General features: G+C 55.6%; 1 protein-coding gene across 1 annotated transcript in view; it reads right to left on the bottom strand.

Annotated features, from left to right (window-relative positions):
- Window positions 1–24,255, bottom strand: part of COL27A1 (collagen type XXVII alpha 1 chain) — a 147,901-nt gene that overhangs the window by 113,315 nt on the left and 10,331 nt on the right. The window contains 4 exon segments of the mRNA XM_058523857.1: window positions 9,343–9,396; window positions 13,450–13,503; window positions 21,393–22,508; window positions 22,510–23,126. Coding sequence (XP_058379840.1) covers window positions 9,343–9,396; window positions 13,450–13,503; window positions 21,393–22,508; window positions 22,510–23,126 — 1,841 coding nt within the window.

Here is a 24,255-nt window from a genome sequence, read left to right as displayed (position 1 = left end):
TCCTGTCTTTCCTGCTGCCAGGTCCCTGCTCAGGCAGTCACCCTCAACTAGAAAACCATTCCCTGAGCCAAACCATAAACATTCTTCAAGCGGCAGCTTGAATGCGTCCTCCTCAACCAACCTGTAGATCTCCGGGCCCACCAGACAGGTGGCAGGTCCTCGCATATGATTGTTGCTAAGACTGCCCCTGGGCTTGTTCCCCTGGCACCCTCAGAGAGCTTCTGAGAGACACCTCCAAGAGGCAGGCCCAATTCGTCTCAATTTTCCAGTATGCTCACCTCACCTCTCTCTAATTATCGAGGGTCAGTGCAGTAACACCTGCTCACTTCTGTGTACAGCCCTTCACAGTTTGCAATATCCCTCACCTCACTAGATTCTCACAATAGCCTGATGAAGTGGGCAAAGGAAGTGTTATTACTCCCATAACACATTTGGGGAAACTGAGGCCGGAAGAAGGAAAGGGACTGTCTGAGGACCCAAGATGAGGCATTGGCAGAGCTAAGACTAGAACCCTGAAGACGCGACTCGAGATCTGTGTTCCAGGATGTCCTGGGACCTGATGAGTTAGAATAGGCAGGAAATAGAGGAGAAACCAACAAGCAGTGGGGTCCCCAGAGACAAGCATCCTCTGCGCCTAGCATCCGGGAGTGTCCCCATCACAGGGATCCTGGCTCCCAAGAGCACAGAGCTCAGGGAAAGGGCCCACAGAGTTCACAGCTGCGTCTCTCATGGGGCTGAAGAGGGCTCCTGGCTGCGGCCCACTCATTTGGCCCAACCTGGATAGATTACTCAGGAAACAGTCCTTTGGAAAGTTGGTCCATGCTGATGTCACCTTCCAAGAGCCCCTGACCCTTGTCCCTCACCCTCACTCCCATGCTCCCTCCCCGAGCTGGACCCTGAATTAGAAGTTCTGGGGTGAAGCCACAGACTCACAGTGGGACGTTGGACAAGTCACTTCACTTCTCTGAACCTCTGTTTCCTTCAAAATGGGGGCTACACAGCACACACACAGGCATGCACACACATGCACATGGGTGCATGCACATACAGGCACATGCACACAGGCGTATGCACACACATCCACCGGCTTCCCAGGTTTCTTGGCAAGGAGCCAGTGAGATAATGGACATGACACATGGGACCAGTGGTTTGGCCAAATTTGATTAATTCCCATTTGGTTCTTTTCTTCATCAGGACCCAGGCCTTTCAAATCCCCACGAGAAATCACTGTACTCCGAACTGGACAGAGCCCTAAAGAGGGAAGGGAGGGCCTTTCACTGCCCCTACTCCACGCCCTATGCTGTGCTGGGTCCGCTCCATGCAGCAACTCTATTAGTCCTCTTAACACCCACTTGTTGCAACTCAGCACCAAAACTGGGGTTCAGAGAGGCTGTCACAGCCTGGGGTGACACACAGGTAAGAGGCAAGGTCTTACCAGGTCTGACTAGGTTCTTGATCTATCTGACTTCAAAGCCCTCATTTAAGAATGGGAAGTCTGGATGCTTCTCCTACACCCCCTCCAACTGCCCCGGATGAAGGCCAGCCCCTCCTTGCTAGGACCCCAGCTCTCCGTCTACCTGGGCCCCTCCAGGTCATTTCCACAGAACCTGCCTCTGGGACCCTCTACCTCACACTGCGGCTGCCCCTCTGACTCGCTCTCACCCTCAGCAGTCCACAAGCCCAGCTCCAGTGCCTTTTACGTCCACGGTGCACGGCCAGGCCCACGGCTACCAAGGATTCCAATGGCCAAAAAAGGACGCAGCTCCTTCCCACTCGCCCTTGCCCACCTCGGTCTGCAGCCGGTAGAAGAGCTGGGCTTAAAGAGCTTCCAGGGTGGGCCTTTGTGTATCCTGTTCTGTAATTTTACAAAAGGGGAAACTGAGATCTAAAGAGATGATGGACTTGCTCCTTGCCCAGAATCCGTACCTGGGGCATTTTAGTTACTTATGGATTTCTCTCTGCATTCTCAGCAGCCAGCACACTGCTTGAGATGTAATCCCTACCCGAGGACAACGTCCACAAGCACAGATGTTTATTGAACATCTACTATGAGCCTAGGCTTGCGATGCATACAGGGGATACCATGGTGGGGCACAGGACACGGCTCGTGCCTGCGGGGAGCTCTTGAGGGGGAAACCAGAGAGACCGGTAATGAAGATCAACACCAGCATTTACGGAGTGCTCTTCGAAGCTCTCGACACACAAACCTATGATGTAGCAACTCCCACTCTCCCCACTTCACAGATGAGGAAACCAAGGCACAGAGAGGATATAACTTGTCCAAGGTCATACAGTTGGTAAGATTTAGACTCAGGCAGTCTGGTTTCAGAACCCAAGCTCTTTACATTTCAATACGCTACAGATGAAAAACTACGATCCAGTGATACGTTAGTACAGGAGGAAGTCAGGAGAACTTGACCCAGAATGGGAGTAAATCCCTAAACTAAGGCTGGAGGAAGACAAAGAGGAAGCCAGAGGAGGTGTCAGCTCCAGGGATGCTCAAGGCACCTGGAGTCAGGTGAAGGTGTGACTTCTGGGATGGAGAAGACTGTACGTCTTCACAGCCAGACTCCTGAAAATTCTCCAGTAAGAGACGCGAGAAATATATAAAGTCTAATTAATTGTTTACACCTTGGTGAAGACAAGCACCTGGTCGCCAGACCCAGCTCTCCAGCCAACAAGCCTGTGTGACCTTGGGCAAGCCCGTTTCCCATTCTGCATAGGGAACAGTGGACTCCACCTAGACCAGTTAACAGAGCCCTGCAGAACTAGAAGATGGATGGGAAGGTATATCCTAAATCATAAGTGCTACAAATATAGTGGTAATGGGAACTGTTTTCCTTCAGGAAGGGTTGAGATGTGGAGAGAATAGAGGGCTCTGAGAGGATGAGGCCTAGAGAGAGGCTGAGACAGAGAAGATACAAGTCACAAAGGATTGGGGAAATTCTGGGCCAGAGTCCCTTGTGCAAGTCATTGCTGATCCAGAGCACCCAGCACAGGGCCTGGCCCAGAGGAGCCATCATAAAATATTTCACAAATGAGCAAATGAATGAATGGAGTCTCAAGAGACAACACTAGGGCTGGGATCAGATCAGAATCGGGCCCCAGCCCTGGAACATCCTCTGAAGATTCATGGGGACCCTCACTATCACCACCACTATTTCATGGGTTTAGAAGTTCTGGCCAATGCAATAAGGCAGGAAAAACAAATAAGACTACTAACCATTGAGGAAAAGGAGACAAAAATATGTTCTTTTTTGCAAAGAATATGAATGCCTGTCTAGAAAATCCAGAACTAACTGAAATACTAATAAGATAATTCAGTAAAGGGCATGGTTATAAAATAAACACAAAATGTACAAACATACAAAAGCTAATAGTTCTCTTCAATATCTGAGAGCCAGATAGAAAATGTAATGGGGAAAATAGCCCCTTCATAACAGCAACCAAAGTACAAAATTTCTAAGTACAAATCATAAGAAAAGAGGGTTTATGCAATAAAAACTATAAAAGTTTACTAAGAGATGTTTTAAAAGCTCAGCCAAATTGGAAGACATGTCATGGTTTTAGATAGGAAAACTTAATATTTTAAAGATGTTAATTATTCACAAATTTATATACACTCCAATTTAATACAATTCCAATAAAAACCCCAAGAGAGTTTTTTTAAGGAAATTATTAACATAGGCTTTATAAAGTTTATCTGACAGAGTAAATAGCGAGAAATATTTTTGAAAAGGGGGGAGAGGAAGATACACAGTATAAAGATAGTAAATGTCATAATAAAAAATAGTATTTTACTAGCATAAAAATATATAAACAGAGCAATGGAACATATTTGAATGGCCTGAAATAGACCTTGGTCTGTCGTATAATAATCAGTGGAGGAAAAGTTATTTAATAAATGGTTAACTACCAGGGAGAAAATTAAGTTAGAGCCCTACTCCATAGCCACCCCCATGAAGATTAATTCCAGATGGTTTAAATTTTTAAGAGTACAAATGATATTATGAAATGACTAGGAATATAAATGAATGCCTATCTAGTCTTAGGATGGGAAAGAAATGTCTAAGTTTAAAAGTAAAGAAAAATTTTACATATGGTAGAGCTCTCTCCAAGCTATCTGACATACTGTAAGTTCCTAATAAGTATTAGCTATTACTGTTAGTCAAAAAAAAAAAAGGATAACACTTCCATTTGTGAAAATCATCGTGAATACTCTTAATAAGCAAACGATTAACTGGAAAATATTTGTAAGGTAGATGAAGCCTTAATAAACTTAATACGTAAACATAAAGAATTTTTACAAGTCAATAACAAAAGACGACATCCTAACCCCAAAAATAAACAAATTCATAAATGGTGAAATACAAATGGAAAACAGATGTAAGAAAAACATTCTTCTCATAGACCATCAATGAAATGAAGTGAAAACAATAATGAATTATCTTTTTAAGGTCTCCTCCTCTAATGCTAGGAGCAGCATGAATTGGTTCAATCTTTCTAGAAGGCAATTGTTCATAAAGTAACAGCTAAACATTTATATTGCACTTACGTGCAAGGCAGATTTTAGATTGTCCACATATCTGTATGTATGCATGTATGTGTATATTTGTGTATATATACATCTTGATTAATGTATATTGCTTAATCCACAGAGGAGGAAAGGCTGGAGAGCTGTGGAGATAAACTGCCTTGGGGTTAAAAACTAGGGGCTCTGGAGTCAGGTAGGGGAGGGTTCGAATCTTGTCTCTGCCACTCACTAGAAATGTCACCCTGGGTAAGGTACTTGGCCACTTTAGATCTTATTTGTCTCATCTATAAAATAAGAGTAATAAGACCTGCCCTGCAGAGTACGTAAAGCTCTTGGCTGGTCCCAGGCCCCCCCGGCTGTTCAAAATGCACTCAGTGTTTCTCATTGGCAGGGCCACCGCAGGATGCGTGCTTTCTTTTTGATACTTTCTAGACTTTTCACCATTTTCCGTAATGAGCATGCCCTACCTCAGTCATCAGAGGAGGGAGAAAGGTAGGCTGGGGCCCGAGGCTGTCTCCATCTCAGCTCCCAGCAGCTCTGCTGGCAGTCACCCGGGTCACCGCGCATGCCCCTTCTCGCCTGCCTGTTCCCCTCCCTGGTGCCCAAGGGCCCATGGTAATCCTGGGTAATTCACTGCAAACCAAGCAGGCCAGATCAGGGATGGGGCGGCCTGCTGCCAAGGAGAGGGGGGCAAGGCGCATCCTCGTCCAGCGCAGGCAGCACTGGCTTTCCTGCACAGCTGGAGCCCCCGCCCCAGCCTCTGGCCCGGAGCTCCTCACCTGCCCCGCGGCCCAGCGTTCCACATGACTTGACCATGGTCCAGCCTCAGCACCCCCATCAGGGCCGCTCCAGGCCTCCCTGTGCCACCCCCCGACCCTGCTGGCCACCGACCAGGCTCTGCTTCTCCAGCTGCCCGAGCGGCCTTCGCAAACCGCATCTGATCATGTCACGTCTGCCGGAAACCTTTCAATGTCTTTCTGCCGCTCTTTGGATAAAGTCCCAAAGTCTGACCACCCCCTTCCAGGCCTGCCACCTCCCCAGCCTCCTCCTGCCCCTTGGCTTGGTCACCTGATACACTTCAGACCTCAGTTCAGCCTTCCCACCCTCTGGGAATGCCCATTTCGTGTGGAGCCCTTATCATGTGTAATTCTACGTTTCTCGGTGTGACCGGCTTGTATTCACAAGGGCTGGGACATACGTGTCTGTGCCCCATTGCCTGCGCGGCGTCTTGCACAAGCCCCAGCCCAGCCCTGCTCTAAGTGACTCAGTTACTCCTCATGACAACCCGAGGGGACAGCTACTCTTATTCCCCCACTTTCCAGATGAGGAAACTGAGGCATGAGAAGTTCAGATAACGTGCCCACAGTCCCAGAACCAGGAGGCGACCGAGCCGGGATGTGAACCTTGGCCATCTGGCTCCAGGGTCCTGCTCTTGAGCACAGTGCCTTCCTGCAGCAACGAACATGGTCGGTCAACCATGAACCAACCCAACGACTCTACCCTGGGCCTCCGAGGCCAGCTACTGCCGTCCTCCCAAGGCTTCTGGCTTCTCAGAGCCCTCGATCCCGACTCCCTGCAGGAGCTGACGAGCCCTCTTGATGGATCTGAACGTGGGATGCGTGGGTATATGGTACATGGGGAGGCCTTGGGCTCTGGAGTGGACACGTGGGGTTGAAGTCTAGCTCTGGCCCATACCAGCTGTGGAGCCCTGACAAGTGTCTTCCGGGAGACAAACCCAAGGATCTGAAATACATCCCTGCCACTGCCCACAGGTCCCTGCGCGTGACCTAGGGAAGTCACCTTGGCCCTTTGGGGTTCGCTCCCCTGCAACCTCAAGAGGGATGAAGTCCCTCACCTCTGCTCCATCTCCCCTTCTGGATCCTCCACAATCCACCGGGCTCTCCCATCCTTCAGTCTGGCAGGGGGATCTTTATCCCACAGGCCTTGGGCTCCCAAGGGCTCAGTCAATGAGCTGAAGGAATGGCTGCACAGCAACCTATCCAGACACAGCGCAGGCTCCCTGTGCCGGCCCTGCCTGTTGAGCTGATTCCTCCATCAACAGCACATAGTAGGTGCTCCATAAAGGTCTGCTGACTGAAGGAAGATGAATGGATGGGTGGCCCCAGAGGCAGCTCTAGAAGCCAACACCCCGCGGGAGAGGAGGAGCCAGCACGGGGGATGGGGGAGGCCAGCCCCACAGTCCCACCAGGTCATCTCCCAGGCCCTAAGGGGATGAATAAACAGTGAGGACCCTCGCCCCAGCATCCCAACCATTCCTGCAGACACACAGCATTCTCTTTCCCTCTCAGCTAAGTCAGGAATTCCATCCTGGGAGAGCCCCTCTTTAACCCTGTCCTGTCCATGCCACAGACCAAGGGCAGCCCAGGGCCCAAGTCTGGCAGACCAGGGCCTCCCACTCAACTGGCCTGTCCTGGGTCCACCTCTGCTCACCCCTTAGTCTCCCAGCCAAGTGTCCAGGCAAAGGGCACGACTTTTCCCCCTGACATTTTATGCGAGTGCTAATGGGAGAAGCAGCATCCCGTTCCAGGGTATTCTCTGGTACCCACACCCTTATCTTTTATACACAGAAGTAAGCTGGAGTCCCGCCCACGAGGCCCTGAGTCACAGGTCCCAGCTCCATGTGGCAGCAGGAGGACCCACTTGCTAGGTATGAGCCTCACTCACCACACCCAGAGCTGCTTCTCAAAATGCAGAGAGAGCAGCTGGCGGGTCCTCCTCCTGCCACTGCACGTCTATTGGCAGGATGGGAGTGGGCTGCAGGCCAGACTGGGGCTGCCATGGGCCTGGAGCAGAGGCCCCGCAGCATGGGCCCAGCATGCACTGGGGAGGAGCCAGTGGAGCATCTGCTGCTACAGAAGCAAGGGGTTAGCCTGGGAGCGAGAGGGAGCGGGAAGGACCAGACAGTCCCAGAGCAGGCCAAGAAAGGCATGTTCCTGAGCAAACCTGGCAATTCAAAACTGCCGCTGATCCTTAGCATCCTGATGTATCCGGTGGCCTAGGAGAAGCAGAAATCTCCAAAGGACCTCCCCTCTCTCTGCCTGACCGATGGGGGCAGGTCTCACTGTCATTTCCTAGACAGTCTCTTAATCTGCCTGAGCCTCAGTTTCCCCATCGGTAAACGGGTACAGTATCGGCACCTATCTCTTTAGGTCTTAGCGGGGATCAAATGAGACGGGCTACATAAAGTGCACGCCTAGCGCCTAGCACACAGTAAGGGTCCAATATATGGTGGAGGTTATTATCAATGTTCGCCTTGTTAAAACCCAGAGCACCCGCAGGCAGCTGCCGGCCCCCTGAGGCCTCTGTGCTCACCTTCCAAGGAAGGAGCCCAGCCCAGCCCTGGCCATAGAGTCACAGACCCGCAGGCGCTGAGGCCTGTGCTCCTGCAGCTCTGTGCAAGGGGCCTACGCCAGCACTCCAGTGCCTTATCATCATAGATGCAGGGTTGCCTGTGTACGACTTTTGTCCCAAACTCCCAGACAAGTTGGTGCACCAAAGGAGCACTGTTCCAGGAGTCAGGACTGCTGGAGGCTGCTCGGCCATCCCTCACTACACAACCGGGGGCCAGTTAGTGGCTTTCCTTAAGCCACTTGACCTTTACAGTTGGGTTAGCAAAGAATGACCTGGAGCCTGGGACACCCAAAGCCCAGGGGTGCTCTCCACCTGGTTACCCCACAGATGACAGCTGGGCTGGGTGGCCTCCTAACCAGGAGCCCCTCTCCCCTCCTGGCCTGCCCTGCACTTTCTCCGCACAGTCGCCGTGCTCTCGGCTCTCCCGACCTTGCCCCTTCCTTCCCCTCCTATTTCCCCAGCCAGTCGTCGAGACCTTTTCTCCCTGTAACCTAAATGTTGCTGGCCCACGTCTCAGTCCACACACTGCCCGGCACAGCTCTGTTCTCTGCCGGAGCTCCAGGAACATCCTGGGGAGCTCCAGGGCTAGCGTTCCCCGCGGTCATCAGAGCAGCAGTCCCCCTGGTCTCTGGTCTCATCTAAAAGTTAACCGGAGCATTCCAAGCAGGTTCCCTGGGGGAGGCGGCATCTCTGTGCTGGCCACACCCCAAGGCTCTATCTCCAGCTCAGAGCTCTCCCGAGTTCCAGAATGTCTGTCCACGAATCATCGCCACCTGGCTGGGCTACGGGTTCCCAAATGCAGCATCATCTTATTCCTTCTCCCGGGTTCCTCGGTTCAGTCACCTAAGCTAACGCCAGGGAGTCACCGTCTCTCAGGTCTCGTCCATCTCCGAGATGGACGCCTCCTCCCGTCCCCCGAAGCTGGCCAGGCTAGCCTCCTCTCTCCGCTGTATCACCCCGGGTCTCTCTGCCTCTGCTCTGGTCCCCACCCCGAGTCCATCCTCCACATGGCATCCAGGGATCTTTCTCAAACACGGTCTTTCCAAGTCCCTCTCCAGCTCAGAACTCCACATGCCTCCCCAGGGTGCATCTTACGACCCAGGAAAACTTACACCCCTCGTCGGACATTCAAGGTACTCCCCGTTAGCAGCAAATGACCTTTCTTCTACTCCCTTTGAGGGCTTTCGGTTCTAGCTGCCCTTCTCCCCCCAGTCCCTCCCAACCAGAAGTGAAACGCCTAACTCCTCACTGTGTCTCTAGTCTGGCACAGGGCCTGCCACTTCGGAGGTGCCCAGGGAGGGCCTGCGGCCTGGATGTGGACCCCCCACCATGACCCTGAGGACCCCCCCAGGAGCCCCTAGGAAGCAGCCCAAACGTGGCCTTAACCCCAGCACCCACGCACGGCCCTATCTCCAGACCACACAGCGAGTACTCACTTTGGCTCCAGGGGGGCCCGGGAGGCCTGGATTCCCATAAGGCCCGGGAGGACCCTGAAAGGGAAAAGAGAAAAAGAGGTGAGGGGAAACATGAGTGACTCCACTCCCCACAGCGTGCCCGGCAGGTTCCCTCCACCCGCTGGGTCTCCTCCCCTGGCCAAGTCTCAGCATACAGCCATGGTGGCCCACTTTTAGGGAAGGCCCCCTCAATGCCTGGCCTGTGCTAAGCACCTTCCATGCATCATCTCATTTTATTCCATTCATCCCCGAGGTAGGGGCTACCACTATTCCTATTTTGAAGATGAGGATGCTGGCGCTCAGAGAGGTTTATAATTTTCTCAGGTCGCCCAGCTGCTAAGGGACACAGCCAGCACTCAACCTTCAGAGCACAAGCCCTCAAACCCTGAATTTTGCTGCCTTTCCATGCTCTCTCTGCCTGCTCCCCATCAGCCCTTCCCGAGCTGGCTTCCTCGGGCTCTAAGCACCCTTAGCTATTTGCTTCACTGCACCACGCCTGGAACTTTCTCCCTCCATCACCTTTGCCACACTGTTCCCATCATCTGGCATGCCTTTCCCATCCATCCCCTCCAGCTAAAACCCACCCCATCCTTCAAGGCTAAAATGCTACCTCCTCCAGGGAACCTTCTGGAACTCCTCCTGCTTAAAGGAATCTCTCCACCCTTTAGACTCCAACCGGACTGTTGTACGAGCCTTTGGAGCTGAGAGTTCAATGAAGGGGGCCCTTGGTCTCCTCTCAACGAAGGTGCAACCCTCTTGTGGCTGCAGCACGTGGTCAGAGCTCTCCCTTAGATGCCTACAAGCTCCGAGCTTACAGTGTCCTCAGGGGCCATGAAGCAGCTGGCAAGACTGGGCCCAGAGAGTCAAAGAGTCTTGGCCAAGGTCACACAGCAGTGTAGTGGCCAAGCGAGGGTCGGGACCCGGGCCTGTTGGCTTCAAGTCCAGGGCTTATTTATGGCACTGGATTTTTCCAGGCCATATCCAAATCCCCTTTGCAACAGCTGGGGCCTGTTATGTCCACTTTCTCCAGCAAGGGCCCTGGGCTAGAGCCTTGCAGCCCAGTAATATAAACAGATCCCTCAGAGCGGGTACTTCCTGAGGGTCTTCGTCCGAGAGGAATAATCTGGGGCATTGGGGGTGGGGAGAGCCACCTCAAGGGGTGCCCCCCACCACATCAGCCTCTAGATACACTGCCCTCATCCCTGGCCCCTCTTGACTCATCTGGCTAACTGTGTATGAACTTGCTTCCTTCCTCCTGCTCCAAGGCCATCTTCCCAGCTGCGGCCTGTCACATTCTGAACCAGCCACCTCCCTCTTCCTCGATTCCTGAACCAGGACCCGCCTCTTCCCTGACCATGTCGAGAAGGAACAGTGTCCAGAAGCTCACTCAGCCTGGGGAATTTATAATAATGCCATGGGTGACCCTCCCTGTAAAAATAATCAGCCCTCCAACCCCCTCCCAATATTCCAGCAAACACTGCCTCCTGGCACGTGGATGTAACCTGGATGCATAACCTGGTCCCAGTTCCGAGCCTCCTCCCCGCCAGCCTCAGTCTCCCCACCTGTCCTAAGAATGGCTGGGACCTCAGATTCAAGGCATTTGGAAGGCCTCAGATCTTCACCCCAGCCCAGGCTCCCGGGATTGAACCTCACAGCTCAGCCTGAATTGGGCCAAGATTGGGCGGGGGTGTTGGCAGAGGGGCCCCTCACCTCCAGTGCCCCAGAACCAGGCATGGGCTGTGCCAGGGGAAGTCAAGAGTGACCGTCTCTCCCTAGTTGTGCCCCCAGCTGCCCCAAAGATGCCAGGCTGGAGCACTCCGTTACCTGCTCTGCAGTTTGTGACGATAGGGGCTCCCTGCTCCCCTGCCCCCACCTCCCCACCCCTCTGCAGCCACTGCCTTGCAGAGAAACAAGCACATAGTTGACTGGGAGCCAAGCAGACCAATTCTATAAATGCTGCAGCCCAGAAAGCAGGATGGAGGAGGCCTAGGGATTCCCCACCGCCCCTCAATGGGCCGGGGGAGCACGTGGAGGTGGGAAGGGGCATGCCACAGAGCTGCGGGTGACCTCAGGTAAGGCCCTGCCCCTCCCTGAGCCCCGGAGCCGCCATCTGTGCAGAGAGGAGCTGGAACTGTTTAATCTTAGTGTTCTATTATCTCTGGAATTTTGTGATCTACGGAATTTCCAGTCTACAAACAGTACGATGAGGGCGGGGGCACACAGAGAGGCTGAGAAGGATGTCAGGAGAGTCGTTCCCTCACTTGTGGAAGTTCAGAGCTGGGAGGAACCTTGGAAATGCCTTACCACCATCCCACGTTTTATAGATGCAGAAACTGAGGCCCAGAGAGGGGAAGGGAGTTGCCTAAGATCACACAGCTTCTTGATAGAAATGTTCTTGACTTTTAAACTAGAACTCGTCCTCAACCATCCACCTAGCACCCACTGCACGCAGGGCACTCTGCTAGGCATCATGTAAGAAAGAGAAGGAAACAGGGCCCGTCTCTGCCCAGAGGGGCTCAGGTGAGTAGATGGAAAAACTATCCCAATAGGTGGTTTAAGATCACAGGCTATGGAGTCAGACGGTCTGGTTCAATCCTGGCTCTGGTATTTACTCTCTGTTTGACTTTATCCAAAGTAACTGAACCTTTCTGAGCCTCAGTTTCCTCATCTGTAAAATGGGGATAATATTGGAACCTATTTCTCCAAATGGCTGGGAAGATAGGATGAGATCATTCACATGTAGCTCAGCCAACAGAGTTCAGAGGTCAATGTGAGCTTGTAGAAAGTGACCTTTGCCATCCAGAGGGGCAGTTATCTGCTGCAGAAGCTCCGAGAAGGGGATGGTCATCAAAAAAAGGAGGTGGCATTTGATCTGAGCCCTGGATGGAGGAGGAGTTTGCAAAGGAGTGTGCTGGGTGGGGAAAGCAGCCTGAGCTAAGGCGCAGAGGCCGGAGGGCTCAGGAGTTTGGGGACGCGGCAGACCGCCTGAGCCTGGAATGCTGGGTCAAAGGGCCTCGTCCCGGTCCCGGGCTGCAGGCTCCCATGGCCCGCAGTGTCCATGACACCTCGGTGGTGCCCAGCTCCGGGCATGTGCGCCATGGAGGCTCTGAAGCCAGGAGGAAATGCTGCTTCAGACAGCAGATTCCAGAGCCCTGGGCCCAGGGAGCACAGGGCCAGGCCTAGAGGGAACTAGGGCTCAAGTAATTGCATAACCAGAACCATCCGCTGGGCTCAGAGCTAAAAATACGCCCCAGGCAGCTATCTCTGCCAGGGCCTCGCCAGGCACCCAGCGTGGGAAAGGCTGATTCAGCCTGGGCACAGATGCCAGGCGCCGTGGGTCCGAGTCCTCTCGGGAAGGGGACAGACTTCCCTCCAAGAGGACCCCCAAGGGTCCCAGCATATGCTAAGAGCCTGGGTTCCAGCCCTAGCTCTGCTCTTTCCTAGAGCTCCGTTTCCTTGTCCCTGAAATGAGAATGGTCATCCTGGCCCATGCGGGGTCTGGGGAGGGGGATCAAATAAAACAGCACAGGTGACGTGCCAGGCCAAACACACACGAGTTGTTTTTCACTCCCAGGTTCAGGCTGGCTCATATTAGCCACCGCAGCCCTGCCAAGCTATCCTCCAGCCTCTGGTTGAACCTCTCAGCACAGAGAGCTCATCCCCAACCTGGCATGGCCTGGCCAGGTGCCTATGTCAGCATCCCTACCCTGGGATGGCGCTGCAGAGATGGGAAGATGGATGCAAGGGTCGCGTCCTCCCAGGTCAGCTTTTTTCCTGGAGAAGCACCACAGACCACCAGCCCAGGGGACGCGGTCTGCAGAAACCCCTTCTCCACCCCCAGCTGCAAAGGGTGATGCCCACAATGGACGACTGAGACCCCGGAAGATGTCATCACTGTCCCGTGCCATGTCTGTCCACACGGTGTCCCTAAGAACCCTAAGTCCACTCCAATGGACAAAGTGGAAAATGGGTGCCAGAGAGGGGCAGTGAACAGCTTGAGGACACACAGCAAAACTGGGACTTCAGGGGCAGTGGGACGCAGGCCAGAAAGCCAACCAGAGCTCCCAAGGACGGTGTGCGATGACTTACCCGAGGCCCCCGTGCACCCGGGGGTCCAGGGAGCCCAGGCAGCCCGGGGGGACCCTGAAGAGAAGATAAGAAGACAGTGTCAGTGCCAAGTGGCAGTAAAAAATGGGTTCAAGCAGTCATTCAACAAACCTGTCTAGAGCTCTGGGCATGGAAACCCCATGCCTGAGAACAGGAGTCCCCTGAGGTCCCTGTCTGAGGAACTCATGCTCTTTGGAGCTTTCAGGCCTTTGCAGCTGCTGTTTCTCAGTCTTTGAAGCTCTCATCCTTGATTACTCAGCTACTTTACTCAGTTAGGGTGTCACTTCTTCCAGGAAGCCTTCCCTGATCTCTCCCCCAAGCTGGGCCAAGTCCTCTCTCTTCCTCTACTTTGAAGCCCACTATATTTTTTTGGGAATTGTCTGCTTAGAAGCCTGACCCTGCTACTAGGCCACAGTCTCCTCAAAGGAACTAACGGGATATGAGTCATCTTCTCTCCCCAGGGCTCCACCAAATGTTTGATAAAATAAAACAGCAGGACACCTCAGAGCTCAGCCGAGTTCTCTGCAGAGCCAGAGCAGAGAAGGGACTTGACCAAGGTCACACCGAGTATCTTTGCACCACAGAGAGGCAGCGTAGCACACGAGGCATAAGCAAAGGCTTTTGCATCAGACGGGGCCTGGGTGCAAATCCCAGGGCTGCCACTTACCAGCTGGGTTTGGGCAAGGTCCTTAGCCAGCCTGTGCCTATAAAATGGGGGCGATAATACCCTCCTCCCTGGATAAGTGTGAGGATGTAACGAGAGACGGTAAATGTTGAACACGGTGCCTGGTATAGAATTGTCACTCAAACGTTCCATCTATTCCAGTGGTCACAGCCTGGTCCAGCCTTCATCACCACTCCCCGAGAACCTGCAACAGCCCCCTCATTTGTCTCCCCACCTCCACCGTCTCCCCTCTCCAGTTCTCTTCCACACAGCCTCGTTCACCATCCCAAGGCACTCCCCTGCTCAACAGCGTTTGACTCCCCATTTCCCAGAAGAGAAAGGCCTAACCCTGCAGCACGGCATTCAAGGAGCACTGTCTGGCCTCACCGCTCTTCTCTTCACACAAGAAAGGAGGCAGCCGGGCAGACTTGCTAAACTGTGGGCTGATCTTGGTTCAAATCCTGGTTTTGCCACTTAACAGCTGGAGACTTTGTGCAAACCCTGCAGCCAGGCTGAGTCTCCACTGCTCCCTTTACGACGGGTTCAGTAGCCACCGTCCCATCTCCCCCGAAGGAGTCAGTGACGATTAGCTGAGTGCCCAACGTGAAGAACCCAACACGGAGCCTTCCAAGGAAGCCAGGATTTCGAGGATATGTGAGGCCTGGGGAATTCATTTGTTTCAAATAACCCTCACGGAGATTCCAGGTTTCCTGCCCAGAGTTAAAATCGGTGTTGAAAACCCAGTCTGGTTTGGCTGGTAATTAATCCAGATCTCACGCTGGGCAGCCTCAGTCCACAGCGCTGGCCTGTGAACACCACGTGCTTGCTCGTCCGTGAATAAAACTCAGGAGAGAGACGCAGACAGGCAGATATGGGGACCAAGGCCCCGGGGTCACTGGAACGAGCCTGGTGGAGGGAGGGTGGCGGCTGCGTGACCTCAGGCAAGTCCTGGGGAACTCTGGCCACCTTGGCAGCAGTCTTCCCTCCATCCAGAGCCCGGGGGCTGGGGGACGGTTTCTAGTCTCATATCTGGTTCTGTGGGTTTGGGATCCAGGGCCAGTCTACTCCCCGATGCTCCCTGGGAGTCACAGAGTCCAGTGTAAGCCTGGGGGCCTGCCTTCTCACTGGGCACCCCCACTTACTAGCTGTGGGGCTTTGGGTAAGCTACTTCCTATCTCCAGGCTTCCTTCTTTAACTGTGAAATGAGGATCTAACAGCATCTAGCTGACAGATAATCTAGAAAAAGTGCTAATCCTGGTGCCTGGCACACAGTTAATGCCCAAAAGTTAGCTGTTGTTTCTGTTAAGCAAGCTGCTGGCACCGCCCTAGCTCAAAATTGTAAGCCACCCTCCTCGGCATCTGTTTTTGGGGTGAGCAAAGATCTCCTTTCTTAGAAGACCCTTGTTGGCCCTGTTATTCCAGGTGATCCAGAGTTAAAGGGAAACGCAGAGGCTAAGGCTAAGCATTACTGTGGGTATCGTTATCATTACTGAGAACTTTTAACAGCTGAGAAGCCAAAGAGAGGCTCAGAGAGGCAAAGCGACTTGCCCAAGACCACAGAGCTGACAGGCAGAGCGTGGATTCAACCCAGGACCATTTGACCTGCTCTCTTACCCTAGGCAGTTCCCACACAGACAATCTTGGGTAGGTGTGTGCTGACTAAGTGTGCGACCTTGAGTGAGTCCCTTCTCTGTGGGCATCTGTGAAATGAACATCCCGGAACCTTCCCAACAATGGCATTTCCTGAATTGTGGGGTGGTGGTGGTTTCTTCCTCCAGGTCACCCGGCGGGAGAGGAAAGGTGAGATCATGCCCATCTTGCAAAGAAGAGGGCCAAGGCCCGGAGCGGCGAAGGGCTTGTGCAGGGCTCGGGGGAGGGAAGTCTCTGCGGGGTGTAGCTCCCTCATGGACCCTGGTAGGGCCGCAGCTGCAGAGGCCTGGACACTCCCTCCTGGCCCTTCTTCTGCCCCAGAAACGGGGGCATCCAGGCTGGAGTGTGACCTCATCCACATCTGCAGAGCAGACTCGAAGTGCCAGTGGGGACCCGCGGCCCAGCCTGGTGATGTCACCCGAGGATGACTCCTTGACACGGCAGTCCTGCCCTCTGCTCTACCAACCTGGGACGGGCTGCCCACCCCACTCCGCCGCAGCCACGGGCCTGACCCTTCTCCACTCGGCGCTCACGGTGTGGGTGGTCGAGCGAGGGCGGGCGTCCCCTGCCCCTCTCCCCTGCACCGAGACCCTGCCTGTTCTCCATGCAGTGGAAAAACGCTGCCACTTCTTTCCAGGGCCCAAAGCCTGAGCGGGTGACTCCAGGATGATTCACGAGGCCAGGGTGGGATTTTCCACTCCACGCTGCAAACAACGGGGCCTCTGAGAGGGCCCGGAGCCGAGGGGGAGGGGAGCAGGGGCCGCAGCCCGTCTGGGGAGGCGGCCGAGGCCAGGGCGGGGGGCTCACGCAAACAGAGCCATGGAAACAGCCAAGCAGCCCCCGCCCTGGGCTTCCCCCAAGGGTCCTGGCCTCCCACAGCCAGACCCAGGGGAACCCCGTCCCACAGAACAAGTCCACCCTTGTGTCCAGCTGCAAGAGCCCGCCTGCCAAGCCTTGCAGGGAGAAGTCAGTCTGGCATAGCCCCTGGCAGCAAGCAAGCAGAGCTTTCACAGGCCTGGGATCTGGGAGACCTGTGTCCGGTCCTGTGTGTGCCACTAACTGCACGGTGACCCTGAGCAACGACCTTTCAGTCTCTGGGCCTCTGCTCAGCGCATGTAGCCTGATGAGGGAAGGCAGCGGCCCTCACTCAACGGCCCTCTCCTCCCTGACCATCTGAGCTCATGATTATTCCCAAGCAGAGCCCACAGGGCACCGAGACATCCCATCTCTGTCCTAGAGAAGAACCAATGGGCCAGGGCTGCTCGGTACAGCCTTGAGCAAGTTACTTCATCTCCCCGTGCCTCCGGGCCTCAGTTTGTCCAGCTGTAAAATGGGGATGTAATACCTATCTCCCAAGACTACGTCTGCACATGCACGTATGCTGCTCATTCTCCATTTGCTCCCCAGATGCCTTCTGTGCCCGGGGAAGCTGACCCCTACAGGCCGCATCCCAGGCTCCCTTGCTCTCTCCTGGGCTGGGCTGGGCGGGTGGGAAGCCCCAGCAGGAGGCAGCAGAGTAGCAGGAGAGCGTGGGCAGGCGTTTCTCTCCCTGCTCGGCCCTGCTGTGCTGTAGTTTGGCCCCTACGCCTGCGGGAGACCCCTGGTCACGTTTCGACTCCCCTGGGTTCTGGTAACCACTTTCCCTCCCTTGCACCTTCAGGTCGGACCGCGTGCTTCCTCGGATGCTGCTCACGCCTCTGTAGATAGTCCCTTCCTTAAACTCTCCTCAGCTACCCTGTTCCCACCTGGAGCCGCAGGACAGCATGCCAAGCGCTCAGCACAGAGCCTGGCCCACAGGAGGAGCTCAAAAACCATATGCTACAGACAAAGCAAACCGCCCTCCATTCTCCTGGGCTTTAGAGGATACTGGTATAAGGGGAGAATTTCTCAAGATCTAGCCCCAATTCCTAACCGCCCTCTTGCGTGCAGACCTTCCTGGTTCTCTTAGTGCAACAATGACCATCCCTCGCCAACCATCAGCACATGAATCACCAGCCACAACAGTGTGCTGGGACTCAGGCTCTAGCGCTGGCTGCTTTAGGCCCCTCTGACTCAATCCACACAACAACCCTGGAAAGGTAGGTGGTATCATCTCCCCATTTTATAGAGGCAGAAACTGAGGCTCAGAGAGGTCAAGTCAGTTGGCAAAGGTCACACAGCACCTGGCACCTAGAAGGCACTCAATCAACGTTTGTTGAAAGGACAAAAGGATGGCTGGATGAGGGAATGGTTCAAACCCAGGTCATTCCGAATCCAAAGTCTGTATATTCCGTGCACTCCACGTGGCCTCCTCACCCCGCCAGCAGCAGAGATCTGTGTAACCTCAAGGAGCCTGGCCTGAGAGTCAGGACAACCTGGTGTTTGTATGGATCAAATTCCTTCCTTCATCTCACAGATAGTCACGGAGCATCTGCTGTGAGCCAGGCCCTCGGCCAGGTCTCCCCGGGGTGATGCTCGCAGAAAGTGCAAGCTTGTGCAAATGCCAGCGGCCCGATCGCGAATGAATGAGGCCTTGACTCGCCTCCTCCCGGCGTGGGGCTACTGTGCAGCTTCTGTGCAGCCTCTGTGAACCACAGCCTCCCCGCCCCTGCTCACCCGGGGCCAAACTCAGCTTTTCCATGCTCCCCCCGCTCCGGGGGCTCCCACAGAGCTCCCTCGCTCCGCGGCTACAAGTCCTGGCAGGCCAGGGCCCAGAACTCTGTCTCAGCCTCTGCCAGGGCGTCTCGTGCCCCTCAAGAACCGTGCAGAACGGGTCCCACACAGCCACGGCCCCCCCTCGGGCTCTGAGAGGGCCCACAGTCACTTCTAAGGAGGGAGCTCTTGTCGCAGAGGGGAGACAGCCCCAGGGGAAGGAAAGAAATTCCCCGAAGTCACTGAGCAAAAATAGATCTCCGAGGCGGCCTTGGCGATCGCCCAACTTGCTCCCTCACAAGCGGGGGGAGCTGTTATTATCCGACATTCTGCAGACACTGAGGCTTGGAGGGGGTCGGGGCCCCAGAGCTGGTAAGGGGCGGAGTCAGGATTTGAACCCAGGTCTGCTTGTCCCCAGGCTGGGGACAGTTAAGCCCCGTGCCCCAGGCAGCACGGCTTCTGCTCTGCTGGATTAGAGCCTGCATGTATATGGCGGTTGGGGGCGGATAAGAGAGGACAGAAGGAACACGAGTTCTTGTCACTGTTGCTCAAAGATGCCACTTTGATTATGTAATTTCTGGTATCTGGTGAAATACAAATGACCAGCTTGCCACCTGCCACACGGCGGACTGGATAAAGCTTCTAGAAGCTTCTTGGCTCCTATTGGAGTGAGGCTAGGTTCCAAGCTGGGGAAGGACGGGACTAGGGGATGGTGTGGGGCATGAGGCAGGATGCCACCCAAGCAGATGGATGTCCTCATCTGCTCAGGGTGGAAGAAGCAGCAAGAGCCTTGGTCCTCGCCTGAAGTCAGGGACCCAGAGGTGCATCCCAGCTCCTGCAGGAAGATGCTGGGTGCCCTTGGCCAATCATTCGTTCCTCCAACCCATCCCCTCATCTGTAGAGCTGCGATTAGCACACACATCCCGCCCTCCTGCACCCGTGGCCGTGCGGTCCTAAAGGGAGATGCCACGCATGTGGAAGGAGCTCATGAACGTGATGGGTATAGAAACAGAAGATTCTTCAGATGTGAGCTCTTCTTTTGAGGAGGAGGACAGGGTCTAACACATCTCTGAAGCCACCAGCCTCTCGGCCCTGAGTCCGAGGCTCTCAGAGTGGACACTCAGGGGTGGGATGGAATGTGCTGGAGTCTGGAGCTGGGGCGTAAACTTCAACTCTGACTCCTGTGTGCTGTGTGGCTTTGGGCAAGTCCTGGCCCTCTCTGGACAGTCTCCAGGCTCCTCGTGTGCCCAATGAGAAGGGTTGAACTGAATGATCCCTAAGCATCTGTCGACCAAACAGGTCGATTCCTGGACCTTCTTTGATCATAAGGAAGCTCGAGGAGCAGATCTGGCAGGAGGCCTCACCTCCCGCTGACCCACATCATCAGATCCCAGAGGAAAGTATGTGGCTCAGGCATCTGACAGGCCCAAAGGCAGACTCTACGCCGGAAAAAAACGCTCTCGCTCAGTTCTGCTGGCTTGGACACAGCCGTCCTGTCTCCACACCACACACCCCTTGGGAGGCAGGGTGGGCCTCATCCACTTGGCAGGGTGGAGACCCCAAACCTCACCTCCCTGTCAGAGGGGGGCAATTCACCCCTCTTCGACCTCACAGCCAGTGAGCCAGCACCCGTGCAGCTTGGAGAGCTGAACTGTCAGGGCCCAGGGCCCAGGGCACCGGGTGCGTGAGTCGGGCTGGGGAGCCTGGAGGGGTGAACAGGGTACCTCCCTCCCCTTTTCCTCGGCTCCCAACTCTCTACCCTGCCAATTTCAGAACGTGGGGACTTGAGCACACGTTGACATAATTGCACAGCAATGCATACCATTTCCATAAGTTCTACAATATGGTTATAATAAAAACGAGCTCTCCGTCCCCTTGGAGACAGCCTGAATAAATATTATTCCTAATGATTATTAAAACTCATTAAATGTGTTTGTACGGCCTGGGAATTCCCAGCATCTGCCACTGTCTCCCCATTGAAGGGAGCTTACCCTCAAACACAGAGCCTGGGGGAGACCACACAGTGGTCATCTCCAAGGCTAGAGCACAGAGGCCCGAGCTTTCTGGAAACTCTATCCCATCATTCCCCACCCGGAGGAATTGGCCTCCAGCTGCAGAAAGGTCGTTGCCCCTGGAGACAGTCCCAGGCACGGCAGAAGCATCGACCCTGAGGCCACCTCCTGCACGTGGAACGTTCTTTCTCCCTTCCTTGGCTGCTCAGGACCAATCTGACTCTCCTCACCCCAAACTCCTCTACCAGGGGCCACAAATTACATGCCTACAAGAGGCAGGCAGGCGACATAAACGGGTGAAAAGACCGGGCTGGAGGACCCAATCAGGATACGTGGGGACCGTGGCAGACAGGAGCGGGCCTGTCCTGTCTCGGGGGCAGCCCTGACCCGGCTGCAGCCCACGGGCCGCTGCATTTTTCCACTTTCCAAGAGAGGCTGGTCACCAGGTCTTTTATATGGAATCTCTCACATTTTTTAAAATATGAGTAGCTTAAATATTTTTAAACAATGCAACATGTGCCAAACAAAACATCCAGAACTACCCATGTGCGCCCTTTGTCCAAAACTCCCAGACAAGCTGAGGGGCCAGAGGCTCCGCTCCAAGAGTCAGGAGAGCTGACCTGGGGCCAGTCAGTTAATGGTTTTCCTTAAGCCACTGGACCTTGACAGTTGGGTTAGCGAATGACCTGGGGCCTGGGCCAACCAAAGCCCAGGATGCTCTTCACCTGGGGGCGGCCACCAGACCTGAGTCTGCCCCGGTGGCTCACGAATCCGGAGTGGGATGCGCAGTCCTGAACACAGTAGAGGTGGCGGAGTGGGGGACCCGGGTTCGAGTCGAGGCTGCCCATACCAGCTCCTGGCTCTAGGTTGTTCTCTTCCTCTGCTCTTACCAGGAGCAACCGCTTAACCCAACTGCCCCCACCACCCACTTGAGCTCCAAGCAACGTGCGGACCCCACCCAATCTTACCGGCAAACCACAGTCTCCCTTGGGCCCCGGAGGTCCCATCAGCAGCGGGAAAGGCGTGGGTCCTGCCAGGTGGAAGAACGAATAGCCACTGCTCACAGGCTGGGGGCTGGAGGACAGGAATTGCACTGGGGCCAACGCCGGGACCGGGGCGGTCTGCAGGCTGGGCCGGGGCGGTCTGGGGCTCGGCCCGGTTGTCGGATCGTTCAACGGGACATCCCTGGCTGCCTTCCCGGGTCTGAGGGGGACGGGCTTCCGGGGGCTGTTCTTGGGTCTGGCTTTCCTTGTGGCTCCCGATCCAGTGGATTTTTTGCTTCCGGTGGGGGCTGAACCAGGAGCAAGGGTGGGAGGCACCACCGCGGCTGGTGGCTGAGGGGTCCTGGTAGAGCCAGGACTGGGGGCGAGTGGTGGGGGCAGAGCAGTGGGTTGGGGAGGTCTGTACGTGCTGGTGCGGGCAGGGGCCGGCTCACTGGCCCGACTGCTCATGTTGGCCTCAGTCTGGACCACTGGGGGAAAGGGCTTTTTGGAGGAGCCCGTGGCGGGCCGTGGGGGCCGGGCGCTGGGTGGTGGAGGTCTGGGCGTTACGGGGTTCCTCTGGATCGGCCTCACTGTGGGACGGGAGCCTCTGGCAGGAGCTGGGTGGGGCGTGGGTAGCACTGGCTTCTTAGTGGGAGGGGCCGACTGTGTGAAGGAAGGTGGAGCTGCCTGCCGGGTGGGGTGGGGTCTTTTGACAGGGGCAACGGAAGGAGACCGGGCTGAAGGCTTGGTTTGGGGACTTTTGGGGATTTTGGTGGCTGTGTTCTTCCGCAACGGCTGGACAGATCTGGAGGAGCCGGCAGGCGAGGCTGGGGACACAGGAGGAAGCGCTTCACTGGCTGACAGCTTGGCAGGTGGCGGTGGGGTCCAGGCTGGGCCCCCCACTGCGACATGCTGCTGCGGGTCTATGGTGCTAGTCCTTAGGGGCTTGGAGGGGGTGGTGGGCACCACAGTCACCCTGGGCCCCCTGCCTGCTGGCCGTGACCCCAGGGCTGGAGTGGCAGTGGTCAGGTTCTCCAGGCCCGGCAGAGCAAGGTCGGTCTGGAAGGCGACGGCCGCGCCAGAGTCTCGTGGGAGGAGGGGGTCCCAGCTGGGGCCGGTACACGTCAGCCTGTCCACACAGCTTTCTCAGGTGGGCACAGTAATTGTGAGCGACCTGCGTCACAGGGTAGATGCTGAACTGGCACAGGGCACCTTCAAACTGGACAGCGTGGGGGCTCATCTTCCCAAAGAGGAAGGAGCCTTCGGGGTCGAGCGCTGGGTCCCTGCGGAAGGGCAATGGGACAGACACCCGGCGCTGCCCGCAGGCCGTCACCAGGGTGACCGTGCGGCCACGGAGCTCCAGGGCCAGGTGGTGCCAGCGCCCGTCGTGCACGTCGAGGTCGAAGGCCACGGAGCGCCGGGGTCCCAGGTGGACCACGGTCTTGCCGGGGAGGAACTGCAGGCCCAGCTGCAGCTTATGCTTCCGGCTGCGGACGGCGAAGAGGAAGGCATGGTTGACCCGGTGGGAGCAGAGGCTCAGCACCAGCGCCAGCTCTGCGCCCAGGGTGGCAGGAATGACAGCGGCCGTGGGGGCCTGGAGCCGGGCCCGCTGCGTGAAGATGAAGCCCGACTGGAACGGAATGACCCCCGGGGGCGGGGGGCTCCGGCCGCCCGCTGCCTTCGTCCAGCTGAGGCCCAGCCGCTGAAGGACGTCCACATCTGGAGAGGGAGGGCAGGGCGAGAGGGCACGGTCAGGGCCTGCGCCAGCCCCAGACCCCGCCAGGTGCACAGATGGGGAGGATGGTCCACCCGCTGCCGCACGGCTGTGGCAGAGAATGCAGAGTCGGAACCAATCCCTTGTCTGGCTGCGTGATCTTGCATATAATGGTTAAAAACACCAACTCTGGAGCCAGGCTTCCTGACTTCAAATCCTAGCTCCACCACCCACCAGCCCTGTGACTTTGGTGCCTCAGTTTTCCCATCTATTAAAGGGGATCATGGCAGCACCAAATTCAGAACAACCTTCTCATTCACTTGAAAAAAAGTGCCTGGCACAAAACAAGCACTTTCAAACGATAGCTATTAATGCTAGACATAATGGTAACCACCAAATGCTAGTGTGAAGAGTATTTGAGGCTGCCCGACATGGCTTGTTTCCCCTTGTCTCTGCCTCGAAAGCCATCACCTCCACGAAGCAGTCTCACAAGCGAGGGAGCACGGTGACAGGAACAGACATGTCACCAGAGCTTTGTAAGGATGTCCAGGGGGCCCGACTGGTCTCACCACCTTTAGGAACCTACCCCTTCCCCTTCCCACTCCCTGAGGTCTCTCTGGCCAGAGCAGGCTGGGGGAGCTGCTATCTGCCCAGGACGGGGAGGACATAGCCAACGACTCCCCTCCTCCCTGGGTGGCTTTGGAGCGAGTAGAGGAAGTCATCAAGGCGTCCCCATAACCTCTGTCCTCTGGCGCAGCGTGTGGACATCTGACCGTGGTCTGGCCAGGTCACATCCGCCCAGTAATTACGTCGGCAGGGCTTGCCAGAGCAAAAGGAGGGCTTCCAGGGTGTTTATGGAAAGGCTTGCTGACCTTGCGCTCGCCAGGTCGTCCGACCTCCTTCATTGGCTGAGCTGCCAGCGTCCGCAGAAGCTGGCTCCAGAGCGCCTCCTCGGCAGGAAAGGAGCGGCTGCCTCCGGAACCGGGGTCTGGGTCAGGTCCTCAGGCCCCTCCCCAAGACCCTCAGCAACCTAGCCCGAGTGTGGAATGCTCTCTCCCTCACCGCCTGGTGCCAGGGGTGTGCACTGGGCTGGATGCAGCCCTAAGCACTTAGTGGCCCTCAGGTGGCCACTGA

This window comes from Diceros bicornis, chromosome 28 (assembly GCF_020826845.1).
Source record: "Diceros bicornis minor isolate mBicDic1 chromosome 28, mDicBic1.mat.cur, whole genome shotgun sequence".
Classification (NCBI taxonomy): domain Eukaryota; kingdom Metazoa; phylum Chordata; class Mammalia; order Perissodactyla; family Rhinocerotidae; genus Diceros; species Diceros bicornis.
Note: the sequence above shows the minus strand (reverse complement) of the source record. Positions and strands in the feature narration are given on the sequence as shown.